At 45.0% G+C, this 21,959-nt stretch overlaps 1 protein-coding gene across 1 annotated transcript in view; it reads left to right on the plus strand.

The window, feature by feature from the left end:
- LOC308102191 (netrin receptor UNC5D-like) overlaps positions 1 to 21,414 on the plus strand; it is a gene marked incomplete at both ends in the record, with an annotated part of 85,831 nt that extends 64,417 nt beyond the window's left edge. The window contains 8 exons of the mRNA XM_080451793.1: positions 291 to 455; positions 2,026 to 2,058; positions 13,669 to 13,854; positions 16,589 to 16,738; positions 18,729 to 18,842; positions 19,155 to 19,283; positions 19,731 to 19,844; positions 21,281 to 21,414. Coding sequence (XP_080307919.1) covers positions 291 to 455; positions 2,026 to 2,058; positions 13,669 to 13,854; positions 16,589 to 16,738; positions 18,729 to 18,842; positions 19,155 to 19,283; positions 19,731 to 19,844; positions 21,281 to 21,414 — 1,025 coding nt within the window. The remainder of the gene's footprint in view (positions 1 to 290; positions 456 to 2,025; positions 2,059 to 13,668; positions 13,855 to 16,588; positions 16,739 to 18,728; positions 18,843 to 19,154; positions 19,284 to 19,730; positions 19,845 to 21,280) is intronic.
- Between the last annotated feature and the right edge of the window lie 545 nt (positions 21,415 to 21,959).

The raw sequence follows: 21,959 nt of genomic DNA on the forward strand, positions 1-21,959 counted from the left end.
TATATATATATATATATATATAGATAGGAGATAACGTGATCCAAAGATTTACTGCTCCATTCACTTCCTGGTTAAAGTATTTGGGAAATCGCCTGTATCTCGGCGCCTGTGTTTTACTATGTATTTTTGGCGAGACATGCTATTTTCAACGGCGTATAACAAGCGTCTAACAATCCACTCTCTCAGTGGATGGAGGTTGGGGTCCATGGAGTGAGTGGACAGTATGTGGGACAACGTGTCAGAAACAGTTATTATAATTATTATTTCTTGTTTTATGTCATCTCTCTCAGTAGATGGAGGTTGGGGAACATGGAGTGAGTGGACAGCGTGTGGGACAATGTGTCAGAAACAGCGCAGCAGAGAGTGCTCGTCTCCTCAACCCAAACACGGGGGGCTTATGTGTGACGGAGCGACACAGGACCATGACAACTGCACCGGGGGTCTCTGCACACACAGTGAGTCATAGGTGTTCATTTAACCATTAAGACCATGACCACTAGTGTTGCCATGTCCGTCTATTATACAAGCGACTTTGGAATGATGTTTAAACCAGTGGTTCTCAAACATTTTCATGTCAAGGTCCCCCACATTAATATGTATTTGTCCACAGACCCCCATCTGAAAACATTATGTGCCAGGGACCACTTTACCAGATTTGTGTTGTTAAAATGTTTTAAAAATATTTCAATATTTTTTCCTTTTTTCCCACGATCTTTTAGAAAATAGCAGATCTATGAACTCACAACGTGTCGCATCGTCGCGTGTTGTGAGCTTTAGATAGGTTTAAAGTGCTCATGTGTTAGTCGCTTCTTTTGGGTTTGTTTTCATAGACCTAATTGCTTAATTCTCTCCCAAAATCTAGCAACATGAACTGCACCGGTGGTCTCTCTTTTGAGACTGCACAAACATTCTATAGCCGTGATTACTATCAGAATAGAGAGCTTTAGCTTTTTAACAATATTTATTTAGTTTAATCCACAAAATACAGCACCTTTAATTCAACCGTACACAAGTCTGTAAATTGTCAAATATTGGCAAAATGATTATCAGATAATGTAGTTTGATAGTTTGACGTGCCTCCAGCTGAGCAGAATGCAGTACGCTTCTCTGCTCTGTCAATACAACCCCTCATCTTGAATTTTCTCATTAACCCATTCAACCCGGGGGGGACGCATCTTTAGATTTCTTTGGGCTATTCAAAAATATCTCAACAATCTACAAGCTCATAGCGCGGCATCGAGTGCTGCGCTATGAGCTTGTAGATCTGCTATTATTTTTTTTATCTTGAAAATCTTGTGCAAATCTTTGAATATGTATATTTTTTAAAGCGAACATTTGTAACTCAAATCTTTGCTTCTGGGTTGGTGCCTGGAACAAAATATTTGACAAATATTCGCTTTGAAAAATATGTATTTAAATATTTGCACAAAATGTTCACGATTTTTCAAAAAAATAGCAGTGAGCTTTATCTGCTATTTTCGAGTAGCCAAAGGAATCTAAAATGACAGATGCGTCCCCGGATTGAATGGGTTAAATCTGTCTTTATTGAAGACACTGAAGTTTTCATGTCAATCTAGAGCAGTGGTTCCCAAACTTTTTAACCCAAAAGACAAATTAGACGTTTGCCGGGACCCAAACTAGTGAAAATACCAGATCTACAAGCTCACAACGCGGCGCAAAGCGATCTGCTATTTTCATTACTTCTTAAACTTGTTTTTAAAATTATTTATGGAAAGTATTAGATTTTTTCATTTGATTTATGGGATACTTTTGAAAAATGAATTGTTTTGAATAGATGAAAAGTTGTGATTGTTTTGTTTAAACCTTTTTAAATCTTCTAAAGGTAGGAAACGGAAAAAAGGAGATTTTTTACTTTACTCAGGACCCATAAAATTAGTCTGCGACCCAAAGATGGGTCCCGGCCCACTGTTTAGGAAACAGTGATCTACCATGTATGGGCACTGATTTATGTGTTAATTTATTTGTTGTTACTATATAAAAGTAAAACTGTATTTGTATTTGCAGATGGAAAGCTGTTACACGATGTGACACCACAGGGTAAGTTCTTTCTCCATTACGAGTATTTTATAACAAACAGCATCATGTGTAAGTGACAGTGGTGTAAAGTAACTAGTGCATTTACTCAAGTACTGTACAATTTTGAGGTATTTTAACTTTACTGGAGTATTTCCAATTTTCAGTACTTTTACTACTACTCCACCACATATCAGAGGCAAATATTGTACTTTTACTCCATTACAATTATTTGAAAACTTGAGTTATTACAGCATAGCTCCGTAAGGTACTTACTATGGGATATCATCGCCCCCTGGCGATCACACAGAGCACACACAGACTCCCGAATTCAATTTCCTATTGGAGTAGGGTCGTGTGACGCAAAACACCGGCGACCGGTGGTGGTATAAATACCACTGCGTCATATGAGCTCGTCCTCTTCTTCCACTCTGCTTACGCGACTGCGCACGAGCTGAACTAGCACTACGGAGAAAACTTGTCGAATTCCAACACAACCCAGAGCGAGGGCATTGGCGTGCTACTCTACGGGTGTTTCGTAAATCAGTTTTCAGTTACTATAACTCTCCCGAGTTCCTTCGATTTATTTACTCTTATTATTACTTTCTTTCCTATCCTCTCCGTTTTCTCGCCACGAGGCGAAAGCTAAGCTAAGCTAACGCTACGCTAAGTCCTAAACAAGCAGCTAGGCTAGCTACCTAGCCTTTTTGTTGTATGTTTGCCTCGTGCTCGAAGGAGAAAGGAAAGAATGGAGGTGCCTCGTCCATGCGAGGATGTGAATACCTCGTAGCTGCGGACGATGACCACCGCCTCTGCCTGTCCTGCTTGGGGCCTAACCACGCCTGGCTTGCCCGTAACCGAGACGGAGACGAACACGGGTGCGACCCCTGCAGGAGCTTCTCTGAGGCCCAGTTGGAGCGACGCCTGGCCAGGGCCGCCTCGCTAGCTGCCTCAGGTAACGGCTGTGATAGCCCCGAGGCGCCGCCCGCCAAAGCACCAAGGGAACCGGCGGCTATCACTAGCCTGGGGGCCATGGGCCCTCCTCTCTACTCGGCCCCACGTTCCAGTGGAGCCATCAGCAAGGTCCGGGATGAGGAGGCCTTAAGGACCACCTCCTCAACCCCGGACTCAGACGCCGCTGTCGAGGCCGTCGGGCCGTCTCAAGACAGCAACATCCTCATCTTCTCCCCCACCACCTCCATCGCCTTCTGGGGAGACACTGCCAATCCGGACTTCGGCAGTGACTTCGACGGCGCCGAGGAGGACGACGAAGGCCTCGTCGCGGTGGCGGACGAGGATGGGGACGTAGGCCTCACATCCTACCAGCAGTCACAGGAGGTGACGATGATCAGCCCGGTTCCTCCTGTGCCTGCACGAGAGACGGCGGTGACCCCGGAGATTCCTGGCCAGGCGAGGATATCCGAGGAGGCCGTCTCCGTCGTGCTCAAACGGGCGATCGCCAGATGCGGCCTGGCGCAGCCCATGGAGCCGACGAAGCTGTCCGTCGGGATCCCCATACCGGGGTTCCAAGGTTTGACCCCCCGCCCCCCTCGAGCAATCGAGTCCAAGTTGCTTCCAGAAGCCTGCAGCGTCAGGGACGCGGTGCAGTTATCCTGGGCGGTCAGGAAAGAGCCGGACAGACTGGGGTTTGTCTCCGACATCCTGACTGGGGCCGACCTGGACAGAGACCTCGCCACTGCCATCGAGAGGGCCAAAGCGGGGTCGGTGAGACTTAGCCACGGGAGTGGCCCCGTCTTCGTCGACCACGGTAAGAGGTCCATCACCGCCACACACGCTGGTCTCTACAAGGCCTCTGCTACGGCTGTCAAGGCCTTGAATGTGGGTTCGCTGCTCCAGGGCTCGGCCGCGGCGAAGCTTAAAGACTACTCTTTTTAGGCTCGACCTAGCCGCTGGGTGCAAGGCCATACTGACTACGGGTCTCCGTGGCCTACCACTCAAAGCCGGCAACCTGTTTGACACCGCAGCCGACCTGATCACCAGGACCAAGGCAGTGGAGAAACAGCTCGAGGAGACAGCCGCAGGCCTCCTCTCACTACCCACCGCCCCCACTGTGGCCAGACCGCAACAGCAGGGAGCTGCGGGTGGCAAGCGCGCCTCTGGACGCAAGCGTGGCGCGTCCAAGGCATCCAGCTCCAGAGCCAGCTCCTGGGAGCGTCCTCAAGGCTCTTTCGGCGCTCAGGATGTCAGGCGCAAGGATGAGAAACGCGCTCCACCTCCTACACCTTCGCCTAGACCGCAACGCAAGAACAGCGGGCCTAGTCGCAGGGGGAGGCAGCCGAAGTGACACTCATCGCCCGACTATCGGGCCCCCAGCTGATTACCCCGTCACGGCCTCTTGGCCGGCATCATACGGGGTCAGCTTCCCACTTGGGAAAAAGAACTGGCGCTTTCCTTGCCCAACCGGACGGAGTCGAGGACCAGTCATCCGGTGCAAAGAGACTAAGAAAGACGCTAAAGACAATGAATACGGTTCAAAGCCATGTGTGCCTTTTTCGTTCTCAAGTGATGAGTGTACAAAATGTGCTTCCTGTGTGTGGAATAAATCTATTGCCAAAATCACAAATGCCAATTTTTTTCCATGTCATGAAAAGTCAAGACACATTGCAGAGGACAGTGTTTCCCTCCGGGAAATCCCGGAGGGAAACACTGTCCTCTGCAATCATTCATGAGCCCTCAGTGTTCGCCATGTCCCCTAACCAGTCAGGACGACATCCCAAACACTGTAGGGACAAATACTGTGCATGCTGTAAACATGTTGAATCAATCGCAGGTAGAGAAACCTTTGCTAATGAATCAAATGTCTCAAATACTTTGTGTAAAAAGGGGGTTCTCTGTGGACAAAACTTTAATTCCATCTGCATCTCTGCAGTACCTTCTTCCGTCCGGCAGAGGGCGGCAAAACGCCTCTGGGGCTCGGAAAGGGCACAAAATGGCCGCCTCTCTCAGCCGCCCCAAAATGGCGGCAGAGAGGCGGAAGTTTACGTCACAGAGAACCCCGGTGTTACACCAGCGAAGCTCCCCAAGGGGAACACTAGTTTCGCTCCGGGTAGAAACCCCGCACGACAGGTCCGTTCCCCTCGACCTCACCAACATGGCGGACGAGGTGCGACGGAACTCACATCAACAAACCCCGGTGTTACTCCATCAGCACTCCCCGGGGGGAGTTGCGGTCCGGGCAGACACAACAACAAGGTTTGGTTCCGAGGTTACGTCACGCAGAGCGACAGCGTCTCACGTTCCCATGGGAACGGACGCTCGCTCTGTGACGACACCGACATTAGCCCAGCTAGCGCTAGCGAGCAATGCTACAGGGCGGATGACGACAGTGTGTGGGATTCCCTGTCTACGTCACAGGCTTCCCCCGCTGTCGAACGGTCAGAACCCGTCGGGGCAGATGACGTCAGCAGCCCCCACCTTCCCCTTGAATCCCCTCGCTCAATGTTTTTCCAAATGGAAAGCGTGCGCACCGAATCCTTGGGTACTACGTACCGTACTAAAAGGATACAGGTTGCAATTAATGAGCAAACCTCCTCTAACAACCAATGTAGTGTTCTCCCGTGGGTCAGGCCAAGCAAGGCCAAGCATAACACTGAGGGAAGAGGTTCTGGCTCTCCTGAGCAAGGGCGCAATCAGGGAATTATCTCCGGAGTTTTTATTCGGAGTACTTCCTGGTGAAAAAGAAGGGGGGGGGGGGGGGGGGGGGGGGCGTAAGACCTATTCTGAACCTCAAGGGTTTGAACAGGTTTCTAAAAGTTTTCAACTTTCGTATGCTCACAACGACGACGTTGTTGCAAACAATACGACAAGGAGATTGGTAGACGAGTATAGACCTCAATAATGCCTATTTTCACGTCCAGAGATGGATGCGGTCTCTGAGGATACCGCATTCCTTGGGCTCTCGGAAGGTGGTAGTGTCACCACGCTGTGTAATGTCACTCCAACAGTGGACACAGGCGACTTTCTTGTCCAAAGGGGTCAAGATAGGCGCTGTAGTGTCCTGGAAGGTGATCACCACGGACGCCAGCCTCTCCGGTTGAGGGGCTGTCTACGAAGGCTACTCAGCCCGGGGGTTGTGGGACTCCTCCCAGAGGAGAGCCCACATCAACTACCTGGAGTTGCTGGGGGTCTTCCTCGCTCTCAAACATTTCGAGAGCCACATCGTGGGGTGCAATGTCCTGGTCAGAACGGACAATACCACAACGATGTGTTATGTCAACAAACAAGGAGGCTTGGGTTCCCTTGTGTTGGACAGGCTAGCACGCGAGCTGACGCTCTGGAGCGTGCAACGCTTGGCACGGCTGCGCGCCATCCACGTGCCGGGCCACCTGAACAGCGGGCGGACCTGCTGTCCAGAGGGGGGCTCCGGTACGAGGATTGGTCGCTGTGCCAGAGAGCCGTGGATCTGATCTGTGCCCGGTTCGGCCGGGACCAGGTCGATCATTTTGCGTCCAGAGAGAACGCAAAATGCTCACGGTTCTTCTCGATCAGGGCCAAGGACCAGTCCTTGGGAGTAGACGCTCTGGCGCACGAGCGGTCTACTTTTTGCCTTTCCGCCCCTGGATCTGATCCGTCCGACAATGGAGAGGATCAGGACCCAGGGTGGGATGGTTCTGCTGGTAGCACCAGCATGGGGCACGTGGAGGACGGAGATCTCTCCCCTCCTCTACGACGAGCCGTGGCCTCTCCCCCTGTTCAGAGACCTTCTGAGACAAGGTGGAGACGAGATTTAACACGAGCACCCCCAGACTCTGGATCTGTGGGTTTACCCCGTGAGAGGTCGAGTCTGACCTCGCAAGGCCTGCCCCCTGCAGTGGTAGCCACTATACAGGGGGCTAGGGCGGATTCTACCAGACGTCGATACGACGTTAGGTGGAATATGTTTGAGACATGGTGCCTGGAGCAATCACCTCCGGTGGTGGCTTTTCAGGCCCCTGTGAGAAGCGTTCTGGTCTACCTGCAGGACAGGTTGGACCAGGATTTGGCTTTCTCTACCATCAAGGTGTACCTGGCAGCCATCTCCGCTTGCCACGATGGATTCGATGGCCAGTCGGTGGGCGCGCACTGGCTGGTGCGACGGTTTATGACCGGTGCCAGGCGTGCTAGGCCAGTGAACAGACCTTTGTTTCCTAAGTCGGCCCCCCTTTGAGCCTCTTGAAACGTTGGATCTGAAGATCGTGAGTTTCAAAACGGTGCTCCTGGTGGCCCTTTGTACGGCAAAACGCGTTGGTGACATGCAAGCGCTCTCTGTGAGCGAGGAATGCATGTGGTTTTCAGACGACGGCAAGAGGGTTTTGTTGAAACCCAACTTGACGTTTGTGTCTAAGACCGGCGCGGTTGCCAGGGCCCCAGTGGAACTGGGGGCTTTCCATCCTCCGTCGTTCACTTCGGCAGAGGATGAACGGTTGCACTGTCTCTGTCCAGTAAGGGCCTTAAGGCTCTACTGTCAGAGGACGGCGGTCGGCCGTGAGTCGTCTCAGCTTTTCGTCTCCTTTGGCCGGGGTCAGAGGAAGGCGGTGGCTAGACCGACTCTGTCCAGATGGATCGTGGAGGCGATTCGGTTGGCATTGTAGATTTAGATTATTATTACAAAAACATACAGCCTTATGTACTTTTTTTAAAATAGCCGATCTACAAGCTCACAATGCGTCGCACCACGACGCATTGTGAGCATGTAGATCGGCTATTTTCAAAGGATTTTTATACATTTCCTACATTTGAAAAGTAATGAAATGGGACAATCTGCATAATGAGTACTTTCTACTTTTGGTACTTTAAGTGCATTTTGGTACCAATATTCTTGTACTTTTAGTATATGTATTTACGTATAATTAAAACATTTGAGTACTTTTTACACCACTGCTGATGTGTACTGATATGGGAAAATAATTTACGAGGCTGAGGTGAAGTTTCCATCATGTCAACAGACAAACAAACAGTAAAATCCTCAGTAAATAGAGTACAGAAGTCCTGACGTCACTTGCTCATCCCCTGGGTCACAGAAGTAATTTCTCTATGGAGAACAACGTCCCAAGAAGTCCTTGCGGTATTGTTTCCATTGAGGTCCTTGGATATTCAATTCATAAACATAATAGTAACACCAAACAGTTCAATATCATCACAAAAATACAGAAAAAACACTATATAAAGACTCTGAAAAAAAAACTAGGGGGGTGGGGTTGAGAGTCAAAGCAAAGGGGGGGGGTCGTCTGTCTAAGGGAGAAATGGTCAACTTTTTGCCATTTTCAATGGGCGATAGCAACCAAATGGCAGATCATGGTAGAAAGGTTTTTGTCCCAGTGGACGAGACCCTCCCCCACCCTCGGACACTTTTTGTTTACATCCGCGTGCACGTCCTGGCTTCTGCGGCTCTCCAAAGATCGTCAAAACAAGGTAAAAAACGCTGGCACCCAGCGGATGAAGCGGATGCATAGTACCTGGCACTCAATGTGTTAATTGATGAAAAGTTGTGATTTATTTTTTTGTTTAAACTTTTTTTATTTTTCTTGATCTATTATTGCTGCTGTATGTTCACTTATTCTTACCAAAATTAATGATTGCCTAATTTTGCTGAATGTTTGCCTATTATATGATATCCCCAGAATAGTGATGCTCCGCCGTGTGGTTAATACACGAGCTGTCCCTTGACAGTGATTTGCAAATTTGCATAAATAGATCATTAGAATGATAATCCAATTATGTTATCACACCTCTTCTGTTATATAAGCATCTGCTTCCCTCTTCGCTTCTCTGGCACCATCGCATGTACCACTCTCCTCTCCAATCCTAAAATATAAATACATCAAATAATAACCTCGTGTACCACTCTCCTCTCCACTGATGGAGGAAGTACATTTTTTGTTTACTTAAAAGTAAAAGTATCAATTCCACAATGTAGAATTACTCTGCTAGAAGTTAAAGTTCTGTATTCAACATTTACTGGAGTAAAAGTACACAAGTATTGGTATCCAAATATACTTAAAGTACAAAAGTACAAGTACTCATTGTGCAGAATGTCCCATTTCACGTATTTTGAAAATAGCAGATCTACAAGCGCACAACGGGTCGCATCGCCCTTTTGTGAGCTCGTAGATCTCCTATTTTCAAATAGCCTAAGTATAGGGGAATCCATGGTTAATTTATGTTTTGTAATAATAATCCTAAATCTGCTAAGTATATAGAAAATAAAGTTTTCAAATAATTGCAGTGGAGTACCATATTTGCATCTGAGATGTAATGGAGTAGAAGTAAAAGCATTGAAAATGGGAAATAATCCACTAAGTACCTCACAATTGTACTTAAGTACAGCACTCGAGTACATGTACTTAGTTACTTTACACCACTGCTCCTCTCTAACCCAATCCTAAAATATCACTTCTACTCTTAAAACTCAGCCTAGCGGTTTTGGCACAATTGGCCAACGACTCATCCATCTCCTCATTCTGGTATAAAATAGTGAAGTAAAGTATCAAATATCTACTTTGCCAGCTTGTTACCAAGGGGCTGTGCTATTCTATAACACTTTATAATATTGAAGACATATTTAAACCATCTACAAATCTCATGGGGGATTGGAGAGATTGGATTGCATGTATGAGTCAGACTTACAATGGAATGAAGGTTTTTAATTTGGATGTCAAACAAAACAATGTTATTTTTGGCACCATATAGTATGAGCAAGATATTGTTCTCCCACTCTCACTCTCATATTTTTTTAGATTTTTGTCAAAAAACTGTTAGGATTTAGAAAACATTTTAAAGAATCGCCTCAGGTCTTAATGGGTTAACCCCTGTGTTATCCATTAATAACATCTGTAAGCACACATCAGACATGGTTTATTGATTGTACTGTAGCCTACCTACTGTTTGAACTGTTCTATAAAGGGGCGTGGAATTATTTGCTGGTTAAACTCAAAGTTGAACACCTTGTTTCGTTGTTACTTAACCCTAACCCTAACCTTAGTAAAACTATGCCTAACCCTAACCTTAACCCTAACCTCACAAACACTATAACTAACCCTAACCTTAACCCTAACCATAACCTCACAAACACTAAGCCTAACCTTAACCCTAACCCTAACCTCACAAACACTATAACTAACCCTAACCTTAACCCTAACCATAACCTCACAAACACTAAGCCCAACCTTAACCCTAACCATAACCTCACAAACACTATGCCTAAACCTTAACCCTAACCATAACCTCACAAACACTATGCCTAAACCTTAACCCTAACCCTAACCTCACAAACACTATGCCTAACCCTAACCTTACATACATTATGCCTAAACCTAACCTCAAAACCACATCCACCTGGGCGGAACACCGAGAAAAGAAAGAGTCTGATGCTTGCACGTTGGCACACCCATGGCTCTGGACACACCTACATCTAAAACACCCATCATGCAGCTGTGTTTCTTACATGGCTAACATAGATGCATTTTTTAATTCTGGACCAGGTACTGTATAGTTAACACATTCCCTGCTAAGGACGTAGATCTACATCCTTTCAGATCCAACCGTTGACCGCCATTGACGTAGATCTACGTCGATTCAATTATTATTATTGTTTTGCAAATTCCACAAGAGGGCACTCTAACGCAACTTAGGAATGATCCCTCGACGCTGATAGAAGGAAGGGACGGATGTGACGTCATCCCAAAAAACGTCACTTCCTAAATTAGGTTTTTGTAGAAAAACACTTCTAGCTCAGATTTATTTTGGTCGGTGAAAACGAGCCAGGCGAAGGCAACAGAATGGCCGAACACGTTTTTGTTCCAGTGGATAGACGGGACCCTCCCCCACCTCCCGGACACTTTTTGTTTACATCCGTGTGCACGTCGTGGCTTCTGCGGCTCTCTAAAGATCGTCAAAACAGGTAAATAACGCTGGCACCAGCGGATGAAGCGGATGCATAGTACCTGGCAGTGAAAGTACTAATATCTCACAATGAAATGAAACCAAAACTATATTTTCATTATTCATCCATTAACACATCTGTACGTAGTTTTTTTTTTTTGGAAAGGAGGGGTATAAGAATGATGAATGTCTACTAAAACTTTCCAAGCCCTCAATTAACCTGCTGCTGTAGCTGTTAATGCCAATTTGTATATTTTAGTCTTTCTCTGCCAGTCCTGATTTCAGTGCAGCTCTCATTATCTGTCCATAACAGGTAAGGCTAGTGAGCAGTGTTGCCAGATCTATGAAAACAAGCCAAAAAGAAGGGACTGTAATAGGCCACATGAGCACTTTAAACCTATACATCGGATATTTGAAAATAGCCGATCTACAAGCTCACAACGCATCCGCGGTAAAGTACATTTGGCGGTCCTTGACATGAAAATGTTTGAAAACCACTGGTTTAAACAACATTAGGAAACATGCCCAAATAAGCGACTTTACAGAAAACAAGCCCAAAGTCGTTTATAATAAGCGGACATGGCAATACTGCTAGTGAGCTTTATTTCCCATCGTTTTGGTTCCTGGAGTTGTTGGATGTCGCTGCGCTGGTGGGAGCAGATAGAGCATAATCATTGCTAATGAGCTAATGTATTTGAATGTGTGTTGTCACAACGTGGTGGAAAGTACATTTACTCAACCTCTGTGCTAATGTAATGAATGAGTGTTGTCACATTATCCCTGTGGAGTGCAATGCCACAGCCACAGCCAAATTGGAAATGACAGTCAGGTCCTAGGATGATTCTAATCACCTTCCTTGTAAAGGGTTCTTTTTAACATCCAGGATGGATATTAAAGAATAGAGCCCCGCCGGTCTTTTGAGCAGGGGCACTCGCACGCACATGCACGGATATGTCAGTGGTGGAAAAAGTACTACAATTCTTTACTTAGTAAAAGTATCAATACTGAAATATAGAAATACTCTGTTACAAGTAAAAGTCCAGAATTTTAAATTTACTTGATTAAAAGTACAAAAGTATTAGCATCAAAATGTACTTAAAGTACCAAAAGTAAAAGTACTATCATTTTTGAAAAAAGCAGATCTACAAGCTCACAACGCGTCGCGATGCGAAATGCCAAATTATTTGTGTAGCCTCTTTGTCTCCCAAATTAGACATTATGCTAATTAACCCTCCCCACACATTTATGTGTTGCCACTGTTGTTGTACTCTACTGGCTCACCTACCAGTGAGGAGCCCCCACCGAGAGGTTGTGGCACCTCTGTCCTACTCCTCCTGTTCAACACTCCCCACTGACAGGCTCCGCCCCCAGCCTTGGCAAATATCACCCTCCCCTCCTGGCTGCCCTCCTCTGAACCCAAAACACATAGACACCTTCACAATGTGTTTCTGCTGCTGAGCCAATCAAACAAGGCTATGGCTAATTGGACCGGAAAAGGAAACAGGTATGCAACCTTCTGGAATCCCAGGACAAAGCTTATACACCAGTTACTTGATCTTATAATGAAAGTCTTCACAACAGTAGTTCTGCAAACCTTCCTGTCTTTCTCTCTGTCTGCTAAATGAGAGTTGTAGCCCAGAGGTAGCCTCGCTCCCAACCTTTACTCATCTCCGACGAGAAAAGCCTGGTCATGACCTAAGGCAGAGAGTGACTATAGGGGCGGGACTTCCGTCGTATGTATTTCCCCGGAAACTATCTTTTTCGACCAATCACAACACTGGTTTCATTCACGGAGAATGTAAACAGATTTGTAAAGCGTCATTTCCTTGGGCGGTACTTCTGTCAAATTCCGGTACTTTCGTTTAGACTAGGGGTTCTCAAACCCCCTTGACCTCATAACCTCCCCTCGACCCCTTGACCTCATAACCCCCAGCCCCCCCCCCCCTCCGCGAGGGTAGAGATGGAACGAAATGGACCCCTGATCCACGCAGTCGTACCTATTCGTATCGTATAGTACGTATTGAACATAAGTCCTGAGTACATTTTTTATGAACAGCTAAAATCAGTTTGTGTGCCTCAGCCAGTGTTCTATGGCTTCTGCCACTTACTGCGTTAATCAGCAAAATAGGTACAGCTGGTCAGGCTTATATAACAACCCTGCCTGACTAGTCTACTGCAAGGGTATACTCAATGAACACTAATTGCATTCATCACAGTCCCCTTCACGTTGGTCGAGACTTTTTTTTTTAGTTTTTCTTTTTTCTTTTTTTGGTTGCCAATGCGTGACGGCACCCTCCCGTGACCCCACTTTGGGACGCGACCCATAGTTTGACCACTGGTTTAGACACTCAACCAGCTAGGTCTTGCCCAGCGTGGCCTAGAGGTAATGGTCTAAAGAAGAAATCATCCCCCACTCTCGATATGCATTCAGGCGCGTTCAGGTGTGGACTGCAGCAGTGATGTAGCTCTGGACTCAGGCGTCTCTCTCTCTCTCTCTCTCTCTCTCTCTCTCTCTCTCTCTCTCTCTCTCTCTCTCTCTCTCTCTCTCTCTCTCTCTCTGGTTCAGGTGTGGACAGCAGCAGTGATGTAGCTCTGTAATCAGGCGTCTCTCTCTCTCTCTCTCTCTCTCTCTCTCTCTCTCTCTCTCTCTCTCTCTCTGGTTCAGGTGTGGACAGCAGCAGTGATGTGTGGACAGCAGCAGTGATGTAGCTCTGTACTCAGGCATCTCTCTCTCTCTCTCTCTCTCTGCTTCAGGTGTGGACAGCAGCAGTGATGTAGCTCTGTACTCGGGCGTGGCTGCAGGCCTGGTGACGGTGGTTCTGCTGATCGTAGGCGTCACTCTGTACAGGAGGAACCAGAGCCAGTACGGTGTGGATGTCATCGACTCCTCGGCTCTCACTGGAGACTTCCAGTCCTTCACTTTCAAGTCCTGTAGCCAAGGTGAGCTTGGGACACAAACACTGAACACACACACACACACACACACACACACACACACACACACACACACACACACACACACACACACACACACACACACACACACACGCGCACGCACACACGCACGCACGCATGCATGTATATAATTTTGCTGCATGCACAAATACAGTAATTTATTTTGATTAAAGCAGCACTATGTAACTTTTGTTTAATGAATAACATGTAATGTTGTCCAAGTATGTTAATACAACATAACTTATACAATTGGGGTGGTTGTACGTTGTCTCCCTGCTCTTCTATTGAGACATTTAGATCGTGTAAAGGTCATGTCTCATCTAGACACAGGATCTGACACAGATTTTGACCCAATGGTCAAGAGTCAATTTATCCCCCGAGCAAGCAGGTAGGCTCTATTAGCTCAATTGTAAAAATGTCAGCACTTGCGCAGGAAACCGGGTTCAAATCGGGTAGAAGAGGAAAGTTACATAGTGCTGCCTTAATGTGGAAATGATTCTAGGAACATGTGAAAAAAAAACGATCCATTTCTCAATTTGTCACAAGTTTACTTTTCCTGGTTCAAAATATTATAGGCTTTGTGAACTTTTAAACTAGTAACTAACATTAATAGTAGCATCAAAGGTGACAGTGTTGTTATAAGTTGTAGCTCTGATGAAAAAAAGAGAGGACAAAACCTGTTCTCTCTGCCACTCTAAATTTTGCCTCACTAAATATCTGCCTCACTGAAAGTTAAAAGATCAGCATCTTCAATTGTCTTTGCTAAACCTTAAAAATGAAGTTGACAAAGGCTCCTATAACACAATAATGTTTGTGAACCAGTAAAAGTAGACTTGTGAGGAATTGGGAAATGCATAGTTTTTTCACATGCCCCTAGGATGGAGGCATTTCCACTTTAACCCTGGGGTTAATCTGGGTACATGTTTTGATTCACAAGCTCACAACATATTGTGAGCTTATAGATCGTCTATCTTTTTGCTATCTGACATATTATGAAGTATATAGGGCTTAAGTGGTTAATACAATTTATCCACCTCTTTTTTTAACAAACCTGCATCCTTGTACCACCAAAGGCAATAGCAGAGCTCATACATAGGTTTTGTTTCCACACAGACACAGTCAGGTTTTCATAAGTCTCACATTAAGAGTCTCTACGGCTCTTGTTCTCAGTGGGAAGTAATGAAGTGTGTTTTGATCAGCCAGCAGGAGGTAGAGAGAGAGAGACAGAGAGAGAGAGAGAGAGAGAGAGAGAGAGAGAGAGAGAGAGAGAGAGAGAGAGAGAGAGAGAGAGAGAGAGAGAGAAAGCTCTGATCTTTACTTGCTGCTTCTCTGACGCTAGATTCAGCCATGTTTTTTATTCCTTATCAAAGGCTGGTATCACTGTGATCTGGAAATGTGTTGTTACTACGCACAAATATAACCCACACTAGAAATGTGTTGTTACTACACACACATATAACACAAAAAACTCGGAGCTCAGATCTCTGCCAGGCAGGGTTTGCAACCCATGGGCCTGAACAATGTTGATCACATGACTCCAGAGATAATGTGTAATGATTTGTCTGAGTTGTTTTGTGTGTTTTGAAGGAAACTCAAAATGGTGGAAAATGCAGTTAGGCACAAATGGGCGGGGACTATATATGGGGAGTTGCGGCATGAACCAAGGAATCCAGTAGGAACAAATAATGACTGTATGACCTACAGTTCAAGAGTTATAGGCTTAAATTAGCTGTTCACAAACGGATACACAGCTACACGGATGGACAGAGGTGAAAACATTATCTACCGCCTCCTGATTTTATACAATTTTACATCAAGATAATCTTTAAGCAAAACATTATTTACTAAGCTTAGAATAGGTTTTGTTTAGGCTTTTTTCACAGCTTCAAATGGCTGCTTAACGTGATTTATTTATTTATGATCTCAAAAATAGAAAAAAGAAAAGAACAACATTTATTATAATCACAGCTGAGGTGGATAATGTAAAACACAGGAATGCATTCCACCCCCACCCTGAGTAAGAGCAAAATGGCTGCTGTGTGAATATGGAATATGGTTAATGATGGAGAGTGGGTTGCATACATTTGTCCATGGTGAGGATGGTACAGTAGAGACTAGCAGTTATCAATTGTACTGTATATCCACTTCTCTTTGGCAGATTCTACTGTCATCTGCTCGCATCTACTGATTTGTGCACATGTACAGTAAGTGACCCTGACCAGAGAAAATGGTTCAGATAAAATATTTAAATGCACCGAGTGTGTAACTGTAGTCACAGGTTTCCAGAAGTTCCTGTGTTTCCTGTTCTGGGTCAGTTTCCCATAGCTTCATTTGATTGGCTCGGCAGCCGGTTCAAACCGGAAACACATGTGAAGGTGTCTATGTGTTTGTGGCACAAATCTGCTGCCGTGCCAATTATACAAAGCTGAACCGAAACAGGAAACAGGTATGCCACCTTCTGGAAACCCGGGACTACAGTTTTGCACAAAGACTAGGGGCCCTATCTTGGAGTGTCTCTGCTTCCATGCTTCACCTCGACCGTCCATTCTTTAGTTATTGGCTGTTGAATGCATAAACACTGAAAACACTGTTTTGACATGTTACACGTCATTGGCACTGAATGAGATAAGATAGCTATAAGGGATATGGCCTTGCAAGCTAGGGCTATAACTGTATATTCACTAACAAAACAAACTGCCCATATTACTGTGTTTTTTAGGAAATCCTCTGCTAATCAACTCCTCCATGCAGCCTGATCTGACGGCGTCTAGAACCTACACCAGCACCATGTGTTTCCAGGACTCCATGGAGAAGGATCTGATGGTTGAGCGGTCACTTCTTGACCCCTTACCTGACCTCAAGGTCAAAGGTGAGAGGAACAGATCCTTGCTTCCCTCACTTGCGTTTTGTCCTTAGCCAAATTCCAATACCCCAACTTCCACACTCGCTTTCTCCACTCGCGTCCTGCACTCGCGCATTAGTCCCACCTCCGAGCGAGGAGGAGAGGATTATATGCGAGTCCGGAGGAGTTAGCTGGACTGACAGCCACATTCCAATTCCTCACATTGAAGCTCTTTAGAGATGCACGATTGCAAAATTCTTGGCCGATTCCGATTACCGTTTTCTTTTACACATTCCCTGCCAGGTATTAATTAATTCATTATGTAGCTTCTGCCAGGGTTTTATACCTTATAGTGATGATCTTTGCAGAGCCACAGGAGCCGTGATGTGCGCGTGCATGTAAACAAACAATATCTGGGGGATGGGGGAGGGTCTGATCTATCCACCAGAGCAAAAAAATGTAACCGCAATCCGCCATTTTGGCCCGGTCAGCCGTTTTCACCCCAAAAAAAGAGAAAGGAGGGTTTTTCTAAAACTCATAAAGAAGGAGCGGACAGGAGTGTCATTCTTTGGGATGACGTCACATCTGTCCATTTCTTCTTTCAGGGTCCTAGGATCATTCCTAACTTGCGTTAGAGCGCCCTCTTGTGGAATTCTCTTTTAAAAAAAAGTTTTTGGAAAGACGGAGATCTCCGTCAACGGGTGGATTTGAAATGTCGGAGGTCAATGGCAGGGAATGTGTTAAGTCTGACCTGCCGGTACTGTTTTTTTTTTGGCGATTTTCTATCTACAAGAACTAGACAGCAGGGTTGCTCCAATGCCATTTTTTTTTGTTCAAGTACTTAATTTTGTGTACTCACCAATACAGAGTATCCCTAACCCTGACAAGGGTTTGTCACACACACACACACACACACACACACACACACACACACACACACACACACACACACACACACACACACACACACACACACACACACACAATGCAACATACCCAGCTGTAAGGATGTCATTAACATCGTGCTGTTCAGCTTGGAACGTCCTCCTGGAAGCATGCACTCATGTTTCCTCGCTCATAGCTCCTCAGAGATGCCTCCTAATCCTTTCTCCTAGCACTTTGGAGCAGGAATAAAAGGCCTGGCATGGCCGTCAAACCACTTGAAATCCTGGTTCAAGTGAGGATAGAGGAGTGAGGAAATATCAGGCAAATATCAGGCAATAGAATAGAATAGAATAGAAAAGAAGAATAGGGCATAGCAGTGGCGGCCATTATATGGTGCCACAGATATAAATAATTTTAAGCCTGGAAACAAGCCATCCAGGCTCCTGGTGAATCATGATCATAAAACATTTGATTCTCTGTCAAAACATATTTGAATATATACTATATTTAATAAATATAGTATAGTATATCTAATAGTTTTGACACAATCAAATATTAGTTATTAAAATGATAAATATTAATTATAAGTATATGTATATATATATATTATATTATAAGTAATATAAGTGTAGTTGCTTATTTGGGCGTTTTTCCTAAATGTTGTTTAAACCAGTGGTTCTCAAACATTTTCATGTCAAGGACCCAATTTTCTTTTCAAGATTCTTTTGAAAATAGCAGATCTACAAGCTCAAAACGTTTCGCACCACGATGAGATGTGAAGATTGTAGATTGTCTATTTTCAAATAGCCAATGCATATAGGTTTAAAGTCCTCATTTGGCCTAGTTGCTTCTAACAAAACCATAATAGGACACTTCTAACTTCACCAATCTGTTCTCCCCCCTGGTCGGGAAGAGTGACTTCCGAACATGCCCATGTTGTTTGCTCTGCATTAACATTATTTTGATATTGGCTTAACCGGAGCTGAAACAAAGTAATTGTGGAGTATGCTGCAGTCTTTAGAGCCTCTCCTAGCAAGGCTAAAAAGCTGTTGTCTAACTTGTAGTAACATGACATTTGTGAGTATTTATAATTTTATGATGTGAATGTTTGTGCTTGTTTATTTACAAGCAGGTTCCTTCATGGTGTCTCTTGGGGTGGCAGAGAGAGCAGAGTATCACACCATGTCCCACCCTACTCAAACCGTCCCCCGACGCCTGGCACCAGACTACAACAGGATAGGGGTAGATGCCACCCTGGCAACAGACTACAACAGGATTGGCATAGATGCCACCCTGGCACCAGACTACAGCAGGATGGGGTTAGATGCCACCCTGGCACCAGACTACAACAGGATTGGCATAGATGCCACCCTGGCACTAGACTACAACAGGATGGGGGTAGATGCCACCCTGGCACCAGACTACAGCAGGATGGGGGTAGATGCCACCCTGGTACCAGACTACAACAGGATAGGGGTAGATGCCACCCTGGCACCAGACTACAGCAGGATGGGAGTAGATGCCACCCTGGCACCAGACTACAGTATGATGGGGGTAGATGCCACCCTGGGCAGAAGAGAGAAGAGTCTCTTCACCCCTCAGGTCTCCTCGACCCCCTTCACGCCGCACCACAAAACAACAGGGGTGTTTGGCCATACAGGAGGCAGGATGGTGATACCCAACACAGGTGAGTCTAATGCTGAATTTATCTGTGTCGTACGCCGGAGACACGTGCCGAAAATACCCGATCTACCGTGCTTTGTAGACTCCATCATACGACAAAGTATAAATCAGGCTTAATGATTTGTGCAAAAAATAGAACCACCATAAACTTGTGATTCTTCCGTGGTTTAATGGTCATTAACATTCTAAATCAGTGCTCATGATTGATTAAACTGTTATAAACAAATAGTAGCAGGTGTTGGTTGGAAAAGAAAGTTGTTACCAAGACAATGCAGCTTTTGTTTGTAGTTTTTCCTCAAGTATGAACAGGGAAAACAACCCAATTCCACTTTTTATTTAACTTTTTTAGTAGAACAAGCTGATCATAATGGACTTGGCTAAGGTCGTACATGATCACTTTATTAGCACTTCTGATTTGTTTAGACAACCGCACAAACACCACAAACTTCAGAGGAAGAGGAAGACGAGGAGGGGCAGGGGGAAGCGGACGCTTCACTCAACACCATTCGGACGACCGGGACCGGCTACGGGAACGCAGCACCGGACCGACACAGTGAACCAGACGGTGATAAATATATCAGGTACAATTCTTTCTGATGTCTGTATGTCTGTTCTATTGAAAGGACTATATTTTGCACCAACATATACCACAAATGAATGTAAAACAAAAGTTTCTCAAGTTCTAAAGGAATCTACATTTAAAAGAATACCGTAGTACAGTGAAGTCACAATCCTCACAACACCGTTTCCAGAACTTCACCCAACACTAAGCAGGCTATAGCCTACAGCCCTTTCAAGCCCAAATCAACACTGTTTCCAGAACTTCACCCAACACTGAGCAGGCTATAGCCCGCAGCCCTTTCAAATCAACGTTATTTTCAAACAACAACAATGCCTGTTTGAACGCATTTACAAAAAAAGTAACGCAAGATGTGGAAAAACTTTTTCAGGATGGGACCAGAAGACAACGGAAATGCAACCCTACAAAGGAAGAGAACCAGGCTATTCTAGGACTTCAGAACAACAACAACTTGGTGGTTAAGATGGCTGACAAGGGACAGTGCCACAGTGATTTGGGGTAAGGGTCAATATATTCAAGAGGCTTTACAACTCAATAATCTTGTATACTACAGTCCATTGATGTCAAACCCCCTGGAAAACATGCACTCTTAGCTTAAACAACTACTTGACACTGCCAAAGATGAAAAATGGATACTGATGAAGAATATGACTTTTATTGTTTTATGGAAACTAACGTTGCGATGGGAACGATGTACAAAAAAGAATTTCACCCACTTTTTTACCTTGTAAACCTGCGATGTGACAATAAAACTGATTCTGATTCTGATTCTGATTATGCTACCCAAATTGCACAAGAACCCTGTCAATCCACCAGGCAGACCTATCATTAGTGGTAATGAAACCTTGTCTGAACTATCTTCTAAATGATTACTTCATTAAACCTTTTGTTTCCAGCTGACCTGCATTCCTTCACACAAAAAAAAGAAAAACATGGACAAAATATTGGCGATGCATTTTTAGTCACTATGGACATTGGATGTTGAATCTCTATACACAAACATTGATCACAGGGACGGCCTTGAAGCACTAAGACACTATTTACAGCAAAGATCTGAGGACAGCATGCTGCCCCCTAGTGACTTCATTGTGTCACTGACAGAATGGACACTCAGAAACAATGTCTTTCTATTTCAGGATCAACTTTACAGACAAGAGAAAGGGACGGCCATGGGTAGAGCCTATGCCCCTGGCTATGCAGGACTCTTCTTGGGCCTATCTGGGGAACAATTCATCTACTCATCTATTCATCAACTAATGATAATCTTAGACTGAGCTTGGAATATAGCAAATCAGAAATGTATTTTCTAGACATGAGGATGTCAAAGGATGCCAATGACAGTATACGCACATCTATCTTTAGGAAATGTAGTGACCGCAGTGACTACTGCCCGTAGGACTAGCCTACTATCCTGCGGGCAGACAGCTTCCATCCCTCTAGTCCCAACTCCAACATACCTTTTGGACAGTTTCAGAGACTACAGAGAATATGTGACTCTGATAATGACTTTGACCAACAAGCCATCAACATGTACCAGAGGTTTACACAAAGCTAGGGGTTATAAAAGTGACACACTGAATCATTCTTATGTCAAAGCTAAATCTTTAAAGGAAAAGTACAACCCAGTACAGTACATTTGCCCATGATATCAAGCAATCAAAAGGAATCGGTGCATTATACAGTGATCCTGATTTAAAACCTGTGTTTCCTGATTCCCCGTCTTTTTCTTTCAAATGTGCCCCCACTCTCAACGACAAGCTTGTAAGGAGCTATCTAGTCTCGTGAGCCAGACTGTTGCCTCCCACCATTTTCAAATGCTTCCGTCATACAGTCTGGAGCACGGAAGCTCTGAAAAAGATTAGAGGATAAAGTGGATGTGATGCCTCCTCCCCGTTTCCGTTTTGTCTATGCAGTCGCGCAAGTTTGTCCTAATATAAATCAAAACCATACTGTAGCTTGCTGCTTATTAGAAATGAAAATTCTAAAATGAAATGTAAAGACATTTTTAAACGGAAATGACAAACAGATGACAACTTCCGTTCTCGGATTTCGGGAGGTGTAGTTCCAGACTCTATAGCATTTGGAGATTGTGGAATAGTT

This window comes from Gymnoscopelus braueri (assembly GCF_963280865.1).
Source record: "Gymnoscopelus braueri genome assembly, chromosome: 15".
NCBI lineage: Eukaryota > Metazoa > Chordata > Actinopteri > Myctophiformes > Myctophidae > Gymnoscopelus > Gymnoscopelus braueri.